General features: G+C 29.3%; 10 protein-coding genes and 2 non-coding genes across 12 annotated transcripts; 5 read left to right on the top strand and 7 right to left on the bottom strand.

The window, feature by feature from the left end:
* Nucleotides 1–3: 3 nt before the first annotated feature.
* Nucleotides 4–2,526, bottom strand: NAEGRDRAFT_81152 (uncharacterized protein). The gene is made up of 2 exons (XM_002672595.1): nt 2,311–2,526; nt 4–2,132 (listed from the first exon to the last, which is right to left on the bottom strand). The coding sequence occupies exons 1-2, from the start codon at nt 2,517–2,519 to the stop codon at nt 35–37; spliced, it is 2,307 nt and encodes a 768-aa protein (XP_002672641.1). The 5' UTR covers nt 2,520–2,526; the 3' UTR covers nt 4–34.
* A 643-nt stretch (nt 2,527–3,169) lies between these two features.
* NAEGRDRAFT_52072 (uncharacterized protein) lies at nt 3,170–5,602 on the bottom strand (the record flags this gene model as incomplete). Its single annotated transcript, XM_002672596.1, has 1 exon — nt 3,170–5,602. The coding sequence occupies one exon, from the start codon at nt 5,600–5,602 to the stop codon at nt 3,170–3,172; it is 2,433 nt and encodes an 810-aa protein (XP_002672642.1).
* Nucleotides 5,603–6,334: 732 nt separating this feature from the next.
* On the bottom strand, nt 6,335–6,970 carry NAEGRDRAFT_59158 (uncharacterized protein; the record flags this gene model as incomplete). The annotated part of the gene is made up of 1 exon (XM_002672597.1): nt 6,335–6,970. The coding sequence occupies one exon, from the start codon at nt 6,968–6,970 to the stop codon at nt 6,503–6,505; it is 468 nt and encodes a 155-aa protein (XP_002672643.1). The 3' UTR covers nt 6,335–6,502.
* A 437-nt stretch (nt 6,971–7,407) lies between these two features.
* NAEGRDRAFT_t580 lies at nt 7,408–7,480 on the bottom strand. The gene has a single exon. It is a non-coding gene; the product is annotated as a tRNA-Lys (tRNA).
* Nucleotides 7,481–7,817: 337 nt separating this feature from the next.
* NAEGRDRAFT_t579 lies at nt 7,818–7,890 on the bottom strand. The gene has a single exon. It is a non-coding gene; the product is annotated as a tRNA-Asn (tRNA).
* A 163-nt stretch (nt 7,891–8,053) lies between these two features.
* Nucleotides 8,054–8,539, top strand: NAEGRDRAFT_72228 (uncharacterized protein; the record flags this gene model as incomplete). Its single annotated transcript, XM_002672520.1, has 1 exon — nt 8,054–8,539. The coding sequence occupies one exon, from the start codon at nt 8,054–8,056 to the stop codon at nt 8,537–8,539; it is 486 nt and encodes a 161-aa protein (XP_002672566.1).
* A 1,009-nt stretch (nt 8,540–9,548) lies between these two features.
* Nucleotides 9,549–10,596, top strand: NAEGRDRAFT_60853 (uncharacterized protein; the record flags this gene model as incomplete). Its single annotated transcript, XM_002672521.1, has 2 exons — nt 9,549–10,047; nt 10,175–10,596. 2 exons carry the CDS (start codon nt 9,549–9,551, stop codon nt 10,594–10,596), a joined length of 921 nt encoding a protein of 306 aa, XP_002672567.1.
* A 184-nt stretch (nt 10,597–10,780) lies between these two features.
* Nucleotides 10,781–12,590, top strand: NAEGRDRAFT_72230 (uncharacterized protein; the record flags this gene model as incomplete). The annotated part of the gene is made up of 2 exons (XM_002672522.1): nt 10,781–12,044; nt 12,151–12,590. 2 exons carry the CDS (start codon nt 10,781–10,783, stop codon nt 12,588–12,590), a joined length of 1,704 nt encoding a protein of 567 aa, XP_002672568.1.
* A 373-nt stretch (nt 12,591–12,963) lies between these two features.
* NAEGRDRAFT_72231 (uncharacterized protein) lies at nt 12,964–14,886 on the top strand (the record flags this gene model as incomplete). Its single annotated transcript, XM_002672523.1, has 1 exon — nt 12,964–14,886. One exon carries the CDS (start codon nt 12,964–12,966, stop codon nt 14,884–14,886), a length of 1,923 nt encoding a protein of 640 aa, XP_002672569.1.
* Nucleotides 14,887–15,973: 1,087 nt separating this feature from the next.
* Nucleotides 15,974–17,270, bottom strand: NAEGRDRAFT_72232 (uncharacterized protein; the record flags this gene model as incomplete). The annotated part of the gene is made up of 2 exons (XM_002672598.1): nt 15,974–16,296; nt 16,367–17,270. The coding sequence occupies 2 exons, from the start codon at nt 17,268–17,270 to the stop codon at nt 15,974–15,976; spliced, it is 1,227 nt and encodes a 408-aa protein (XP_002672644.1).
* Nucleotides 17,271–17,627: 357 nt separating this feature from the next.
* NAEGRDRAFT_59159 (uncharacterized protein) lies at nt 17,628–19,181 on the top strand. The gene has a single exon (XM_002672524.1). It carries the CDS (start codon nt 17,723–17,725, stop codon nt 19,103–19,105), a length of 1,383 nt encoding a protein of 460 aa, XP_002672570.1. The 5' UTR covers nt 17,628–17,722; the 3' UTR covers nt 19,106–19,181.
* Nucleotides 19,182–19,206: 25 nt separating this feature from the next.
* On the bottom strand, nt 19,207–19,842 carry NAEGRDRAFT_72234 (uncharacterized protein; the record flags this gene model as incomplete). Its single annotated transcript, XM_002672599.1, has 1 exon — nt 19,207–19,842. The coding sequence occupies one exon, from the start codon at nt 19,840–19,842 to the stop codon at nt 19,207–19,209; it is 636 nt and encodes a 211-aa protein (XP_002672645.1).
* Between the last annotated feature and the right edge of the window lie 208 nt (nt 19,843–20,050).

Genomic DNA, 20,050 nt, shown 5'->3' on the forward strand with positions numbered 1-20,050 from the left:
TTAATTTTTATTAAAAGATGATAAATAGTACAATTTAAGCAACGTATTGAATCGTGGAAGAATCCTTAGCATCACGTTCCAAATATTCTCTGGCAATCAAATCTTCAACTCTTCTCTTAATCAACTTTGGATCTGGTTGGAAGTGAGAACTCAATTGTTTGATAGTTTCAGTCATCAATTCTTGATACTTGAGAATCTTTCTTGTCTTCATAATACGAACAAGAGCAGCATCAATAACGTATTTTCTTTCTTCTTGTGCCTTTTGACTGATATCTTGCTTTTGTTGTTGAGTAACGTGAACAACAACGTTTGGAATCTTAATTCTTCTTTGTGGACTTTCAAAATCAGCATTAACAGTAAACTTATCAGTTGGATTAACAGCCTTCTTATTACCATCAGTACTCAAAAGATTGGCAGCTTTAGTAGCACAGAGAGAAAGTAAATTTCTCTTAATTTCTGTTGGTGGTAAATTCAAAGAATTTTGAATATCTTGGAATGTCATTTCAGCTTGGTTATTGAAAAGTAATAAAATACAAGCTTGATAAGTGTTGGTTGAAATTTCCTTTGTACCAGCAGAGAAACGACCAGTAACAATGGCAGTACCAAGAGAGTGAATCCAATCTAACTTTCTTTGTTGGGTAATAGAATCGTAGAACTTTTTAAAAGTATCTAAACAAACAGATAATTCTTGTGGAATTGTCATCTTATCAATCTTCATTTGAGGCCAACAACCAAGTGTTAAAACTTCTGGATTGAAATCAAATGGTAAAGTAATACTCTTATTTGTTGTATAATTCTTAAAGTCATTTCTCAAATTTTCTGAAATACTCTTATCTTTGATCATACCTTCTAACTTTTGAGTGAATGACATACCCATACGCATCTTAAGTTTACCAATAAAGTTTCTTTCAGCATCCAAGTTCAAACGACTTGCAACCAACAATCTCTTACTCAAATGTTCTCTATAGAAAGCCAAGAACATATCCTTATCTTTCAAATAACCGAACAACTTGACAATATTTTCTAAAAGTTCATCCAAGTTTTCTTCACCAACCTTATCAACTTCCTTCATAATAGAATCACAATATGTTGAAATTAATTCAGCAGTTGTAGATCTATTCTTATCACCTGGTGAAACAACTTCTAAATTGACAAAATGAGTGAAAGCATCTCTCAAAGCATCCAAGAAGAGTGGATTTTGTTTAAATTGGATATTAACCAATTTAGAATAAGTTAAATGTAATTTGAGTAACTCTTCAATATATCCTTTGGCATCAATGTTTTCTTGTTGACATTGGTTAGTGTGAATTTTAACACCTTCTTCAGTAATAAAATCTCTAAGCTTTTCTGACATTGGTTGCAATGATTCAATTCTATCAAACAAAGTATACATTCTAGATAAATCTTCATGCTTATCACCAGTCTTTAACAAAGCAACGAGACCTGAACCATCCATGTTCAAAAGTGTTGTTTGATGCTTTCTAATAAGTTCATCTTGAACTTTAGAAATAAGTTTAGGCTTGGTATTTGTATGAAGATAAGCAGTAGCTCTTCTTTCTTCACTTTCTAATTTTTCTTCTGTCTTTTTCATATAATCTGGACAAGAATCTTCAGCGATCCATTTAGAACTTTGAATACTATAATAACTTTGAGTGTTTTGTAATAAAGTACGTTCAAAATCTTCATCATAAGCATTCAAACTACCCAAACCCATTTCAATGAAGAGAGTAATACCATCTTTCATCATTGATCTATCAATTAAATCACCTTCTCTTTCCTTGTAAATTTTATCTAAAAGGGCTTGAGCCATATCTTTCTTGATACTTCCATAAACCAATTCTTGATAACACTTCAATCCTACATTTCTCAAGTCATCACGATTGTTGTGTTTGGTATAGTATCTATCAAGATAATTGTATAATTTGACCATGTAACGAACAACAAGTTGGTGATCTCTCCATCTCTTAACAGCTTCCATCAATAAACCATCACCTTGTTTTTCCTTTAAAGCAACAACAACCAATGACTTTAAATAATCACTAATACAAGTTCTATAGCGATCATACAATAATTCTGTTGCTCCTCCCTTCTTGTTGGTATCAACCTTTTGTGTACACAAATTGAATACAGTACTATTTAGTTTGTTGTTGTTATTATTATTTTTGATCATTATCAAATTTGATCACGTATAACATTTTGTTATTATTATTGTTATTGGAACGTCATCATCATCCATGATGAATAAATAAAATTTATCATTAAAATAATTTTTTGATCGCACCACTATTTTCAATACTAAATACTACTTACGAATACAAATCAGCATATTCATTATAGTCAAAAGGCTTGCTCATATTCTTGTCCAAAAAGTCGATCAATTTATTGAAGCCTTGTTGCAAGTATTTCCACTTGCCTTCAAAGTCAGGAGCTTCTTGTTTACCAGAACCTGTAGCTTTTTCTATGGTTTGGACGTCCTTCTTGGCATCAGTCTTGCCAATAAAACTTTGAAAGAAAGGCATTGCAGAGAGGAAATTGATTTAATTTTTTTTAAAATATGCTGCTAGATAGTGGAAATGTTTGTTGGCTGATCTATTTTCAGCACGCTGTGTGAGAACAAGAGAGAAGCTCTTGGCAGTGAACTTGGTTACAACACTGTTCATTTTATGTCATCATATGGACCAGAGCAAATATTTGGGAAGGCTTTTTTGCAACAGTCGCATTCGAGATTGAATTGTTCAACAAGTGTTCTCATCATCACATCTTCTGTTATCCAATCATTCAACTCTTATTCATATTAAATAGATGCGGAAGAAAATTATTGGAGTAGATTCTTATTGAAATGATTCAAACTCAGCCACTTAAATAATCATAAACAATCTAACAGTGATTGGTGCAAGAAAACTCTAAATCACTATCATTAAAGTGTTCTAACAACAAAGTTTAAAATCACTTAGAGAATAATTCAAACAAGTGAACAATAATTTAGCTTAGAAGGATGACTGAGGCAGTGTCTTGATTCCCATAATAATATTATTGGAATTGGTCATTAATTGACTAATTCTGAAAAATTCATCAACATTTCATCAAATTGAATTAATTGCAAATAAGTTGTTTATTTTGTAAATTATTTTGTAAGATTGTTAATAATATTTTGTTAATATTAACATATTTAAAAGCCAGAATCATACACATTGGATGACACGTATGAAATAACTACTTTTGAAGGTGAAAAGTTGTGATCCATCACTTTCTTGCTGGAATACTGCTGCTGTTGTTGTTGTTGTTGTTGTTGAATCATTGCATTAGTATTACATAATGGTTGACAATGATTATCAACACTCAATTTACCATAATTATCAACAACCATCATTAGAAAATCTTCATTATTATTGGTACTACTATGAGTATTTTCACTCTGACTCAATAACATTGCATTCTCTTCTTCTTCTTCTTCTAATGAATCATGATGTTGTAATTGATCTGCTGATGATGATCTTCCATGATTCATCATTATTATATCATGATCATCAATGAGTTCAATATCTTGATAATCATCATTTTGATTGTAATCATCTAATTGTTGTTGCTGTTGTTCTAACAGTTGTTGTTGTTGTAATTGTTGTAATTCAATTAAATGATCCTTCTTAATTGATTTTAAAGTATTAAAAGCTTCTAATTTTAAATCATTTGATGAGAGCATATTTTCTTCCCATGCAGTATCGAATGGTGAAAGTGGAATATTCAAATCAGATTGATCATAAAATTCTCTAAAATAAGGATGTAATAGAGCATCTAATGGATTAATACGTTTGTACATGTTAAAAGTTAACATTCTCTTCATTAAATCAATTGCCATTGGACAAGTGTTTGGTGGTAATCTTTTTGTAAATGATCTTCTTTTACAAATTGGAAATTTGTTATAAATATAATCACGTGCTGCTTCTGATCCATTAAAATCATCAATGGCAGGTGTACCTAATTGTTTTATAATTCTTTGAATTTGGTCAATTGAACCACTTCCTTTAAATAAAACTTCACCTTTACCTGATAATAATTCATACATGATACATCCAACTGACCACATATCAAGTGTCTTGTTATACACTTGTGTTGCATTTGTTAATAATTCAGGTGGTCTATACCATCTCGAAACAACATAATTACTTGAGAGTTTAGTTTGATTTTCACTCAAATCATCTTCTTCATTACCATTATTATTATTAATATTATTAATACCATTATTTTGATTAGAATGATTAGAATGATTCATCATCATTGTACCAAGTGGATTATTATTAGTAATATTGTTAATATCAATGATATGAGATTGAGGTGAAGATGATGATAATTGTTTCTTATTCTGAAGAGAATTGTAATAACCTCTTGCTAAACCAAAATCACAAATAGCAACATCACACTGACTATTCACTAGTATATTTTCAGGTTTTAAATCTCTATGTAAAATCTTTGCTTTTTGCATATAATAAACAGAGAGACATATTTGATACATGAACCATTTAACATGTTTAGGAGAGAGTGATTGACCACTATCAAATATATCACGTAAATCAGCTTCCATTAAACTTGTTATCATTTCAATATCTCTTAATTGATTTAATTGATTTGGAACATAAACATCTTTTAAATTAACTATATATGGACAATTTCTAAAATGATGTAACATTTTCAATTCTCTTAACATTCTCAATTGATGTAATTTACCACTATTATTAAATGCTACATATTTACCATTATTTGTGGTGGAATTTGTTGATTGATTTAAATCATTTTCATCTGGAAATACTCTAATATTCTTTTTCAAGGCAAATTGTTGATCAGTTTGTAATTCTTTACAAATAGCAACAACGCCATACGTTCCACTACCAATTATTTCTGTTACTTTATATTTATCAATGGGTGTATCAAAACTATGATTTTGAACTGTTTGTTTGTTGTTATTGTTCTTGTTATTGTTATTGTAATTACTTTTGGATTCTTCTTCTACTTGTTGTTGTTGTTGAATAGTATTATTATTATTATTATTAGCATTGATATTAGCATTGTTATTACAATTATTATTATTGTTAATGATATTATTGTTATTGATTTGATTATTACAATTAAATAATTGTGATTGATTAATGTTATTATTGATACATGATTGAGAGTTAGATTGAAGATGATTGGTAGTAGATAAGTTAGTAATTGTAGTAGTAGTAGTAGTATTAGTAGTTGTATTATTATTATTATTGGAAGTGTAATTATTATTGTAATGATTATTAATCATTGTACTTGTTGATGACAATTGATTATTATAATACATTTGTGATGATGGAAATGACGTTATTGTTGATGTTGTACAATTAACAGTTGAATTTGTATTATTACAATTAGATCCTCCTCCTCCTGATTTTGTAATATATTGTTGTTGTTGTTGTTGATAATTATTATTATTATACATGTGATTATGTTGCTGTTGTTGTATGGATGGCATTCTTGTTGTGGAATAAAAATCGGTTATTGTTGAATTAAAGTTAGAAGAAGCAGTTGTTGTTGTTGTTGGAGGTAGTTGTTGATCAACGAGGTCATGACATGTAGACATTTTCTATGTTAATATTGATTATTGGCAGTTGGGTAGAAATCTCTTGAAATGAAATGTTAGGCTGAAGTTGATTTGAAAAGCTTAATTTAAAAGACTTTTGATATTAAGTGACACTTTCAATAATCCCTAAAAAGTAACCGTGAAGTTGAGAAGGAACGTTTCGTAATAAGGTTTTCGGTGGTTTCTGGTAAATTTTCAACTAAATTGTCCTCTGCTCGTTTGTTGTATAAATTTTAAAATGATAATTTAAATATTAATTTGAATATATTGTAAAGTATTAATATAGTATTTTTCAATATATTAATGAATGGTATCAATTAAATTGTTTGAGAGGAGAATATAATGTTTTTGTTTTTTTTCAATGTTTTTCTTTAAATTTTTTCAATATTTAGATTGTTAACTGTTTTGGTCAATTGAATATTGACGCGAATTTCAACATTTTTATAAATCATCTAAAAATGAAGAGTATGAGAGACATTATTGTTATCCATGAAAGAAGAATGGATAAACATTTTGATATCAATACTACTAATAAGGTCACTTTCTAATTTAGCATCTGACTTTTATTGTTGATGGTTTGATTTTTGGCATTTTTCATATTTATTAATTTTAATGAACTACATTCACTTGATGATAATGTCTTGATTCAGAAAGTATGTATTTATAGGTAATTACATTCTAAATATGAATCTTTACAATATGCATTACAGTTATTATTAAGATTTCATAATTGTAAAGTTTGAAAAATAATTTATTTAGATTCGTGGTGGTACTAAATTCTGACACTCTTTAAAATTGTCAGTAGTACTTTCTATTTACACATTCGTATTATTAAATATTTACAAGTTTAAATTCTTCTTAGTATTATTATTATTGGCAACTATCATTCTTTCATAATACTTAATAAAATTTAGAATAGGCAGTAGAATAAACCCAATCAAGAAAAACATCTTGAATAACATCACCTGATAAATGTTCTGTCAAGTGATGTTCCTTTGGAATGACAAAGTTTGCATTGCATTTTCTACTACCATTACTACTAGCATTATTTGTTGTCTTGATTGTTAAATTTGGTTTAGTTCTCTTCTTCTTATTTGATGATGGTGAACCATTTGATGATAATGATGAGGATGATGGTGAAGATGAACTACTAGATGATGATGATGAATTTGAATAGGAACTGTTAGTGGTATCAATTTGGAGAGTTGACTTGAGAGTGTTAACACTTTCAAGTTTAGTCATTGTAGAAGATTTCTTATTAGATTTTTCTTGTTGATTCTTTTTTGATTTTTTGGAAGTAAAGAGGTTTTGAAACTTGAGAATGACTGAAGTAAAGGCTTCATCATGGAAGATATCGAGTGGAGACATTTTTTCTTAATATTGTTTGTTGTGAATAATTGCAAAGTTTTACCGTTGTACTATTTATATTTTTTGCGTCTATTAAGAATCTAATGTTGCGATGCCGACACGTACGAGGGACTCTTGTCGTTGCAAAATTAATTTTTGCTGCTGCGAAGAAATACGTCCAATAAGGGCGCACCGGTTTCAACTCTATCAAGTAGTGCGCAAAAGGATTTTGTTCGAAGGCCATGTTCTTAGAGAGAAAATAGATTCTAAATGAATGGTTTAGAAGGATGGCATTTCCTTGTTCTTGGGTTGACTTTAAAATTCAGTGAGGAAGGAAGTGTCATCTAAAACTACGATGAGCTGGCTAATGACTTGGATTGATGGAAGGAAAGTGCGAGACACTGAACTCATTCTAGTTCGTTTGAAAAATGAAGCAAAAACAATTTAACAAAAGGAATCGCCCACCGTGGGGGTCGAACCCACGACCACAAGGTTAAGAGCCTTGCGCTCTACCGACTGAGCTAGACGGGCTTCACGTCCTAACACAACTACAAGATATTTTGTGTTTATCTTATTGTCAATTCCCATGTAGGGAAGTTTGTCATTTGGAATTACATGATGCTATAGTTTGCTATTCTCTTTAAATTAGACAATCAACACAAAAATCAACAGTTCAACAAAAGATGGTGGATGGAGTTAATTACTTGTTCGACAATAGTATGTATGTACATGAGTTTATTTACATGTTAGAATATCAAATACATATGTTAGAAAGAATGAATTAAATACACTGCTGATGAAAGGCTTTTTGTTTCATTTTTTGATATTAAGAAAAATACAATGTATTGAACAACTGGCAAAAGGAACTCTCCCCCTGGTGGGCTCGAACCACCGACCTGCAGATTAACAGTCTGACGCTCTACCGACTGAGCTAAGGGGGAATTCATAGGCTGTTGAAAATATCTATAAATCTTATCATATATCGATAGAATGAAAAAACACAAAGCAAACTATTTAACTAATATAAGATTTCAGGCTTACTTTCTTCCTATGTGTAGCATTAAAAATTGCAAGTTTAGAGAGGAAAAAAAAAGTTCAAAAAAAATGTCAAAGGTTGATGAAAAAATTCTTAGAAAGAAAGTTGCTGCCATCTTAAAGTCACAATCTGATGACGACACTGTTTCACTTAAAACCATCAGAGAAGCCCTTGAAAAGGATTTAGGAGTTTCTCTTTCATCACAAAAGGATGTTTTAAAAACCATCATTAAAGAGGAAATGAACAAAAATCAAGAGGAAGAAGAGGAAGAATCAAATAAGAGAAAACATAATGATTCCGATAATGAGGATGAACCATCAGAAAAGAAACAAAAATCATCACACAAAATTACTAAAGCCGATAATGGTGACTTGGTTGTTTTCTTTACTGATAAAAAGAGAATTACTGTCAATGAATTTAAAAAGTCAAAATATGTTCATATCAGAGAATATTATGAAGATAAACCAACAAAGAAAGGTGTTGCTATGAGTAGAGATGAATGGACTAGATTTAAAACCTATATTGATACAATTGATGAAATGATGAATATGTAAATAAATTATTCTTAGTTATTCTTGTTAATACTATATATTCTACAATTATGTTCATGAGATAAATAGTAAATATATTAATATAAATTAATTAGTAAGTTATTGATCATGATGAAAAGAATAAAATCATGAGGAAAATAACAATAAAATTCCAAATTGCAATAAAAACTCTCAAAGCCTGAACATCCGAAATAAATTGTTTAATAGTTTCCATCACCGATGATTGTTCCTTTGGTAGAATATTAAAATTAAGAACGGCAATAGAATTTATCAGTAATGTAAACCCGATAATAAGATCACTGAATGATAAAAGAGCCATTTTTTTATAATTTAAATTCTAAAATCTGTATTAAAGAAACAACAAGGCTTTGAAAATTAATATGATTTGACTTAACAAATTTTTCCTAAATATTACCGAGTATTACAAAATTGGAAGAAAATATTAATCTATTAAACATTTAGATTTAAATATTTTCTCATCTGTAATCTCAACATTTTGTAATATTTTAGTCTTTTAATTGAAAATATTTAATATTTGATTCCGATAATCACATGATAGGAATGAATCAAATTCATACAACAGATCTACCCAATTAAATATTGGAATATATTTTGAATATTGAAATATCATCTTGTATTAACAATTATGTGCATTTCAATTAGAAAATTCTAATTAATGAAAGATTACAACAATACTTAATTGAAAACTTTTGTGATATTTTTTATTAATTTTTCAAGTTTTATTCAAATATTATTCATGATTGTAATGTCATTCATCTATCACACATTGAAATTCAAATTTTGTAATGCAAAGTATGAAATAATACATCCTTTTTAATTATCCGTTATATTTCCTCCAATAACTTCACTCCCTCACAGTCCGCGCATTTCAACACAGAGAAAACCACCATTTTAAAGTGTTTAAGAGAGAAGGACTTTATGATTCAAAGAAAATTAATTTAATTGATTGGAATCATGATGTGGTGATCGATATATGATCATCAATAAAAAAATGATTAGAAGATTATTCGTATTGGGTGGTGCTGCTGGTGCTACCTTTGCAGGCTATCATCATTATAATAAGCCTTTCACTCATGATAATAGATTTGATCAACATGTTGAATTGGAAGGAGCCTTCTCACCAGAAACATTTAAAGCCTACAAATTGAAGGAAATTACACCACTCTCTCACGATACAAGTATTTATACATTTGCATTGGAAGATACCAAGGAGGATAATCTCACTGTACCATACAAGATGAATGTTCCTGTTGCTAGTTGTATTGTTGCCAAGGCTCAAGTTGCTGATGAGGTTGTTGTGAGGCCATATACACCAATCAACAAATCAGATGATGTTGGAAAGATGGAATTGTTGGTAAAGAGTTATCCTACTGGTAAATTGAGTAAACATTTCTCACAACTTGCTGTTGGTGATCAAATTGAATTCAAGGGTCCTTTCGTAAAGATTGATTATAAACCAAATTATAAGAAGGAAATGGCATTCATTGTTGGTATGTTTTTATTGTTTTTATGATGATTATTTATATATTAATTTTATTTATTAATATTATATTATTCATATAATTGTTTTTATTTAAATAATTTCTTCTAATAATTAAATTAAAATAATGAATATAGGTGGTACAGGAATTACTCCAGCCTATCAAATTATTCAAAGAGTTTTATCTCAAACCAATGAAGATAAAACCAAGTTAACACTTTTATATGCCTCAAGAACACCTGAAGATATTTTACTCAAGAAGGAATTGGATACTCTTGCTAAGAAATATCCACAACAATTCAAGATTTATTATACTGTAGATTCTGATCCAAATCAAAAGGCTGATTCTTCAATTCAAGGAAGAGGTTTTGTAAATAAGGAAATGATTGAAAAGGCTGGTATTCCAAAACCATCTGAAGATGTTTTGGTTTCAGTTTGTGGACCAATGCCTTTCTATGATATGTTATCAGGAAGAAAGAAATCACCACAAGAACAAGGTGAACTTAGTGGACTTTTGAAACAAATGGGTTATGATGAAAAGACTGTTTACAAATTTTAAATTATTAAATTTTTTAATGACCTATTGCTAAATATGGGTTTTTTAACAACAAGAAAGAATTAATATTATATATCATTAATTTTGTTTACAGAATATATTATCTTTACAAAACTTTACAAGATTCCACACTTGTGTGTGATATTAAAATAGATGATGAATTAGTTGACTAAACTCTTCAAAAAAAATGAGACAAGTAATTTTCATCTTCCTTGCCGTTGTCATCCTATCAGTAATATTTTTATTGAATATCGGATCAAGTGTGAAATGTAATGAACCATCATCTTTATCCTCTTCATCTTCATCATCTCCATCATCATCATCATCTAAATTAACATCTAAAGATAATATTATTATTGCTGCTGATGAATTATTTGAACAATTTTCATCAAATATTCAAAATTCATTAACATTACCAATTAAAAAACTTGTTAATTTAATATCCAAATCCAATAATATTAAATTTGAAAAGATTGAAAGAATAATTAAAAAAGTACTTCCTAATTATCTTGTTCAAAGTTATTCACCTGAACAAGAGAGTGATCATTTATTTTTAGATAATTTCCATATTGAGACAAATTATCAATTTCAAAAAAGTACTGATGAATATTCTGCATTTGATATAATGACAAAACAAGAACAGAATTTAATTTTATTCATTTTAGGAACAGCTACTAGAACATTTACTGATATATTTGGAAATAATTTTATTAGTCAACCTGAAAATGCATATTTAAAAAATTTAATTGAATTTTCAGATCAAGAAAATTATGAACATGATTTAATTAGATTAAAAGTTAAATTATTCTTTAAAGAAGTTGAAAGAAATATCAAAGAAGGAAATTCTAAAGAAAAGATTGGATGGTTATTTAAAAAATCATATAAGAGATTTAATGATGATTTATTTGAATTTGATAGTCAATTATTTACAACAACATATCCATTGGGTGATTGTTCAAATATTAGAGGTATTTTATTTGTTGGTGGATTATATACTGATTGGTATCCTTTCTATTTTGATGGATTGAAAGAATATTTAAAAAATTGTAAAGCTGATTTTAAAATTTCACAAGTTGATACTGGAAAAGGTGTTGAATCAAATGCTGAATTTTTAAAGAATGAAATTATTGAATATTTTAATGAATTGAATAATATTACAACAAGTAGAGTTAATGAAAATAATGAAAATAACAATGAACAACAACAACAACAACATTCAACAATTAATACTAATAATAATAGTAATAATAATAACAATGATAATAACAATGATAATAATAATAACATGATAAATTCAGAGGAGAAGGAAACTAGTTCAGAAATGAATCAAAAATTACTAGTTATTGGACATTCTAAAGGAGCATGTGATATTACCTATGCATTGGCTAAATATGAAAATGAATTGAAACCCTATGTTAAAGGTTTAATTTCACTTCAAGCTCCATACGCAGGTAAGTTTTATTTTAACATAAAATTATATGAAAGCCCAATCATAATAATGATATATATTACAATTATATTAAAATTATATATGATTTGTTTCTACTACATATATAGGAAGTGCACTTGCCAATGATATAACTGAATTTGGAGCTGCTAAAATTCTTTTACTTAAAATTTTAATTGAAGATGTTTTGGGAGGTGAATTAAAAGCCATTGAAGATATGAGTTATAATGAGAGAATGAAACAAGTTACACAATATCCATATCCATCATCAACATTTCCATGTATAGCTATGAGTTCTTATGAAAATAGTCCTAATTCATTATTATATCCTGCCATATCATATTTAAAAGCAAGATATAATGTTACTAATGATGGTCTAGTTCCAACTATGGATGGATATATTCCTGGATGTAAAAATATTATTATTAAGGATATGGATCATTCAGGTTCTGCTTTTACAGGTTTTCCAAATCTTTCAAAATATGATCCAGCTCAATTATCTTTAACTTTTATTCACATGTGGAATCATTACTTTACAAAAAATGATTAATTTTAACACCTCAAATCCAGCTCAATCACACAAAAAGTACTCTCTTTATTTGGATTTTATTTAATTTATGAAAAACATACCTATCTATGGATGTTAGGATTTGCTTTTGACATGATTGCAACATTCATCCACAAAAAAATAAACAACAAAACTCATTTCAATGCTGGTCTCAAATTCTGATCCTGCTGTTGTTAAGCCATCACCATCATCATCATCAATTAGCGGTCATGGTATTCAAATTGTGAATATTATTGATGAATTTATTCAGATAATCAAAGATAAAACGAATATAGATGATTCCAATGGAAGTATTTGTAATAGCATTACAGAAGAAGATATTATCTCACACAATAATTTATCAACTTCCCCTCCAATGAATAGCAGTATTCAAGATAATACTGATAATGCTGATAATACTGATACTAATAGTGGTACTAATTCTGAACTGATGAATTGTTCTTATGATGAAAAACAAATATTTTCGGAGACAAATAATGATGATGAAAATTGTTCAACTCTTCAACAAGCTGGCAATGTTATTGAATCAGAAGATAATGATGACAACAGTTTAACTGTTGCTGCTGCTGAACAACTATTAAACAAAATGGAAGATGATATTAATGAAGGTATTGAGACAATTAATCAATCTTTGGAAGGCATTGATTGTTGTACAACTATTCAACAATCAATTGATCTGCCATCAACAAGTAATGCTGCCAATTGTACCACTATTAACATGAACAATGATAAGTCCTTCTTCCATCATCGTGATGATGATGATGATGTAATAACATGTACTGAAAAGAATGAAAGCAATTGTACAATAGAACAAAAAGATCATCAAGGAAATAAGAGAAAACATGAAGGTTGTCTTGATAATCTTCCAAAGAAAAGTAAGGTTGAACATAATTCTAATAGGACAATTGCTTCCTTATTGAAAATTGATAAAAATCCTGCCAAGTACATTGTTCCATTACTTCAACAGACTAATGCAGAGAAATATCATACTGGATGTGTAAATGAAGTATTGAGCTATTTGAACAAATTTTCCAACGGAATATCAGAAGATGAAATTATCAATACTGACACATTGGATGAATATCAAGATAATGATACTAAAATTTGGCATGCTGAGAAGATTGGTGAGGGATCATTTGGATGTGTTTTGAGAGTTACAAAGAGAAATGAGTCAACACTTAAAAATGAATTTGTACGAGTTGTCAAAATCATTCCAAATGCAACTATGGGAGTGAGTGAAGCTGTTAAGGGTGCCAGATTAACACATCCAAATGTTGTCAAAGTACATCATGCCATGTTGATTAGATATATTTGTTGCATTGAAATGGAATATATTGAAGGAGGTAGTTTAGCAAACTATATCAAATTTAATTGTAAAAAGTTTACTATTCACAAAGACACTGTGAAGAATATGTTATTTCAATGTTTGGAAGTATTATTATTAATGAAACAACATGAAATTGTACACTCAGATATTAAGCCAGATAATATTATGGTAAGAGAATCATTTGATATAGCAATTGGTGATTTTGGAGTTTCTTTACAAAATCAAACCATGTCAAGTCAAACATTAGGTGGTTCAAAACGATATATGGAACCTAAATTGAAGGCAAATTTTAATACTGATGAATTTAAACCAGATTTTAGTACTGATTTGTATTCTCTTGGAATGACATTTGAGGAATTGATTGCTAATTCTCCTAGAAATAACAAGGTTCATGAATGTATTCAGGGTTTGAAATCAAAAGATTCATCACAAAGAATTAAAGCATGTTATGAATTCGCTTCTGAGATCATTGTTAAAGAGAATAGGAATTTTAATAATATTTGGTTCAATGAGGAAGAAATGAAACCTCACTTGAGAGAATTGAGGAAACAATTAATATTGGAAGAAATGACATCTTACAAAGACTTTAAGAAAGCAACAAAAAATGATCCTTCATTATTGAGTGAAAAACAATTCATATTGAATGCACTTTGTAAAATACATGAATGGGAAATTATAACACTCATTGATGATTCATTGAAGAGTGATAAGGAAATTGTCATGACTGCTATTAAGGAAAGAGGAAGCAGTGCTGTTCAGGATGTACTTGAAGAGTTAGACCCCTACTATGTATTATCAGATGAAAAGTGCCTAAATCAGATCTCAGAAATACTAGCAGATGATCCTGAAAGTAAATATGAGATTAGTGAAATGTATGGAATTGATTTTAGTGATGAAGAAGATATGGACAATTCAGATAATGATGATGATGATGATGAGAACTCAGATTAAGATGTATATTGATTCAATCATATTTATTGATTAGAAATCATTAGAATTATTTCTTCTTCTTCTTGGCAAAGAAATTACCAGAAGAAACCTTCTTTTCATCCACTGAAGTCAAATTAGAAAGCTTATCCGAAACTTGACTTTCTAACTTGTCTTTCAAGTGGCTTCACTCTGATATAATGGAATGAATACTCCACCGTGTTCTAACCAATGAGCAGGAACTGTTTTTGAATAATTTTCTACTCTCTTTATTGGAAATCTACCTAAAGAGCTTGGAAGTGGATAAGTTTTTCCATCGTTGGGAATTCTCAAGGTTCTATGGAAGGAAATTTCTAATGAAGAATCGAATAGATGAAGAGAGTTTTCATTGACAGTTATTGGAATGTTTTGTTCTTGTATGAGCATTTTTTTTATCTAATCCGTATTTGTAAATGCTATTTCAAATACGCATTTGAAGGATGTCTCATATTATGTGAATCAAATTGTCGAAATAATCAACACTTTAATAATTAATATTCAAATGAATGTCCAAATCTCCATTCTTCTTTTTTGTTTATGAAGAATTTTCTTAACTTGTTGATCACTGGTGTCAATGAAGTTTTGATACCAATTGAAATTGATGGGAATTGAGGCCTCAATGAACATAACTCAAAGACAACTTTTGGTTTACCAGCAACTAGTAATATTTCCAGTATCAATTTACAACTATCAATACTTCCATTAGCAAAATATTGAAACATGAAGAAGAAGAAGACTTTAACATTATCTGGACAGGATAATTTCAAAGGTTGGATGTACTTTAGGTGAATTCCTTTTTGAGATTGGCAGATTTACCTTGGTTTGTTAAATGTGTTAATGTATTAATGTCTCTATTATTTGATATAGATCAAGTTGAATTTCTTGAAGGATACAAGAATGAATATACAACCAGTTCTTGTAATTTTAAATGTATGCCAGAATGTTATGATTAGATTTTCATGTTTAATTTGTGTATCCACTCCAAATTTGTTTACATTCTTTTCAAATGTTTCTGAATAATGCATTTCAATTTGATAAGTTTAATCAATCAATAATAATGGCTTCATTGAAATTAATTAAATCTAATATCAGAAAGCAAGTTATCATAAACTCTTTTTTTGAGATTTTCTTTCTGGTTCATTAAATTTTTTGATTCTGTTGAGCATTTCCAATAGGCAACTACAAAACCGCTTTCATCTGTAGCAATTTGAAGAGTTTTGAATGGTCTTGGATTAGTTACTGTATGCATGAGTTTGAGTGTAAAGGAATCCTCTTCCAAACTAAAAATCTTGTAATTATTTATAAGGAGGTAATATTTACTGGCAGAGCCACACATACGACATGAGACTACTGTTTCACCTATTTTGTCCATAATATTACCAAAGAATGTATCATCTTGATAAAGATTGAATTTGTCTTAATATAAGTATTAGAAAAAGATTTGAGATGGCAAAATATTACTTACTTGTTAAATAGAGTCTACGATAATATGAGGCACAAATATCAATAAAGTATTCATCATATTCCAATGATACAACTCGTTTCAATTGTCTCATCATTTCTAAATCTTTACCACCAAACTCCATATCATATCCACAATAGAAAATATTATGATCCTTAGTAATTCCAATAATATTGTGATCCCCATTCACTGTTTTGATAAAGAATGGATTTTCACATTCATTCAATGGATCAAGGCAACATTGATTAACTTTGGGAATAATCTGTCCTGTTCTAAACCCAGTTGTTGGTTGAGCTAATTCAGCAAACTGATTACTGCCACATGCAAAAAGTCTTCCATGAGATGTGATAAATGAACATGCAAATGCAGCACATGAAGAATAATTAACATATTCTCCATTGTTCAATTCAAAATCTTTCAAATGATACCAGATAATATTTGAGTTTTCATCTCCATCTAATAAATTCTCTTCCTTATCTGAATATTCAGTTACTTCCTCTCCAAAATCCCTATCTGCACGTTCTCCATTAACATAACCTACAAATACTCTTGTACTAATATTATTAAATTGACTTCCAGATTGTAAAATTAAAACACAAGCATGATAACTTGCACTGACATGAACAATTCTTTCATTGGGATTTTTAAATCCTATTGTAAATCTTTTCCAAGTTGGGTTAAAACCATCATTCACAATTAATCCATCAGCAACAGTTACAAATAATTCATCATCCTCCGATAATATCAAACAAGAACCTGACCGTCCTAGCATGAATTTGATTGATCCAAATTTATTCACCAAATTACTTGGAATTTCTGGTAAATTACTTGTTTCTTCGGAAAGTACAATTTCAATGTCCTCTTCATGATGATTGAACAGGGAAAATAATGGATTTGTGTTGGCCATTTTTTTTTGTACAAGAAAATCAGTTCTTTAAAATGTACTAGTTGACCTTTTGTAAATTGTTCTAATATCTAATATTCAACAAAATCTTGATTGTCCATTACAAAAACTATTCAACACAGTTCGTAGCCAATAAGAAAAGCTCTTCACACAAATCAACAATGAAAATGAAGCCATTATAAAAATAGCAAGCAACGTGTTCTTTTTGAAATTGAACAATTTTCAAAGGTGTCGAAAACACAAAGTAAAACTATTTTTAACTCCCGTTTTTCAAACGCGCAAAAACTTCAAACATGAAGCAAACACTCAAGCTTGAAAATGTGCAATTCGAGAGAACTATATTTAAAAATAAATTGAAAAAAATCACTCTCATAGTATTTTAATCAAACCCTCTATCATCAAATAATAGTTTAATCACTATTGCAAAAGCAAACCAACAAGAAAATATATTCAAAATGAATACTGCCAAGCTTCAATATCCTTGTCTCGCTAAGCGATATTTCTCAACTCCAAATTCAAACAACGATAAACCGAACACTACTACAACTAACTTTGCAACAACAACAACAATTCCCACCATGACCTTGACCGCCACCCTTTCCCAACAAACCGCCAATGTTGCTGGCTCAACCACTACTGCTGGTGATACTACAGATGATGAAGATACTGAAACTGCTACTACTTCTTCATCTTTTCCAACTACTACCAACCCAATTGGTGTTGATGGAGAAGTATTAGAAAACTCATCTGATTCTACTAGTCAAAACTCTGATCAAATTCATCATGGTGAAACAACTGCTTGGAAAATGAGAATCAATCATGAACAAATTGTTAATAATTATGATCTTCAATGGAAGACTAGATTAGATCCTCTTGCAGTCTTTCTTGAAGAATCATTGTATGGTCCAATCATTTATCAATTTGAACATGAATTGAAGGTTAATTTGAATAATTTATTGAATCAACATTCTATTATTTTAATTAGACCATCAGTTGTTTATGATAATGCTGCTGATAACCACTCAACTCCTGTATTGAAGAATAATCAAGTTATTTTGAAAGGTGATTTGGAAATTGCAATGACCTCTAAACTTGCTATTGATAATCTTTTGGTTTTCAAGGGTCATTCAAAGATTCAATTCACTGATTCTTCTTATCACCATAATAGAAAGGCTTTTAGATTGGTTTGGAATTATTTTACTGTTAAACAAGATAAGGAAATCTTAATCTATTCAACAGTTTCCACTCCATTCAGAGTTTTTGCTAGAAAGCCTTCTAAAAAGGAAACTGCTGAAACTACTGCTACCACTGAAAAGAGAGGTAAAAAGAGAAAGGATGAATCTAATACTTCTCCATTAATTACACAACAACAACCATTACCACAACAACCAAGATCTGCTAGTCCGCAACCAATTCTTGGTAACCAAAACTCCACCCCTTCAACTTCTCCAATTTTGAATCAAAGTATTGATTCAAATACACCAACTATTGTTGAACCATCCCAAAAGAAAGTTAAGAAGACTCATCCAACAAGCAATACTACTATTCCTTTGGTTGGTCACCAAAATATTCCACCACTCGAAGAACTCAATATTCGTGCTGTACCAACCATTGTTAATAGTGTTGCAACTGCTGTCGTATCTCATTTGATTTCTCAAAAAGATAATGTTAATCAAGAACTTGTCATGGAATTATTCAAGACATTGAATGATATCAACAAGAGATTAGAGAGATTGGAAAATTCTTCAACTATCCGTGGATGTGGAAACAGTATGACCTCCCAAACCTCCACCACCACCACAACTAATAACTCTAATTCCCATGACAATACCTTTTAAAATTTTGTCAAAAACCTAATTTATAATATCCCAATATATATTCTCTATCTATATAATAAATATGTATTCTAGAAAATTTTAAAATTTATTCTAATCTCAATTCAAATGTAGAAATACACATAAACACAACCTCTCAAAAAGAAAGCAATCACACCAAGCATTTGAAGAGAAACCAACCATACGAAAGCAAATTGAAGAAGGGTTTGATCTGGAATGAGTAAAGGTAAACTCTTGTACAAGAACTTAGATACTGGTGTAATAAATAGAATGAAAACAAAGGCTAAAAAGTATTGAGTGAGAGTATTGCTCACAAAAACTCTCAACAAGAATAGTCCTGTAAATATCAAAATGCATGAAATTGCAAAGTACTTTCTCTTTTGTACTACTTTTGACAACCAAAATTGTAAAATTAACATACAGAACCCAAGTGCAAATTGAACTAAATAACTGAAAATTCCAATGTTTGTAAAAGTGTTAAAGTAAGCCATACATGTAAATAATGTAAATATAATAAAATAGTTCAATGATTGATATTCAAAAACAAAAACTCGTTGAAAGTTTTGACCTTCATTTTGATTTTCAACAACTTCACTTTCCACAACACTTTCATTCTTCTTTGTTACTTTGATATATGGAATTTGTTGAATTAGTGTAAAATAATTTTTCATTAAAATATTATATGGTATATAGAAATATTGATTAAATGTATGAAATAAAACTGTTGTAGTTTGACACATTAATGAAATCCAAAATAAAACCTTGAAATAATCTTCTCTATTTAAATCCAAGGATGTTAAAGAATGTCTAGTAGCAAATGTTAAATAAATAAATATATAGGAAAATAAATAATGTAAAATTGAAATTGTAAAATGAAAATCAGTTTCCCATTTCACAGTTTGTTTCATTTCAAAACTCATAAAACTCTTCCAAAAAATATTAGAAACT

This window comes from Naegleria gruberi, assembly GCF_000004985.1.
Source record: "Naegleria gruberi genomic scaffold NAEGRscaffold_52, whole genome shotgun sequence".
Classification (NCBI taxonomy): domain Eukaryota; phylum Heterolobosea; class Eutetramitea; order Acrasida; family Naegleriidae; genus Naegleria; species Naegleria gruberi.

Coding starts and splice junctions, on each gene's coding strand:
- NAEGRDRAFT_81152 (XM_002672595.1), bottom strand. CDS start 2,519: ATGCCTTTCTTTCAAAGTTTTATTGGCAAGACTGATGCCAAGAAGGAC. Junction 2,133..2,310: donor GAATATGCTGATTTGTATTC/GTAAGTAGTATT, acceptor CAAACTAAATAG/TACTGTATTCAATTTGTGTA.
- NAEGRDRAFT_59159 (XM_002672524.1), top strand. CDS start 17,723: ATGAATACTGCCAAGCTTCAATATCCTTGTCTCGCTAAGCGATATTTC.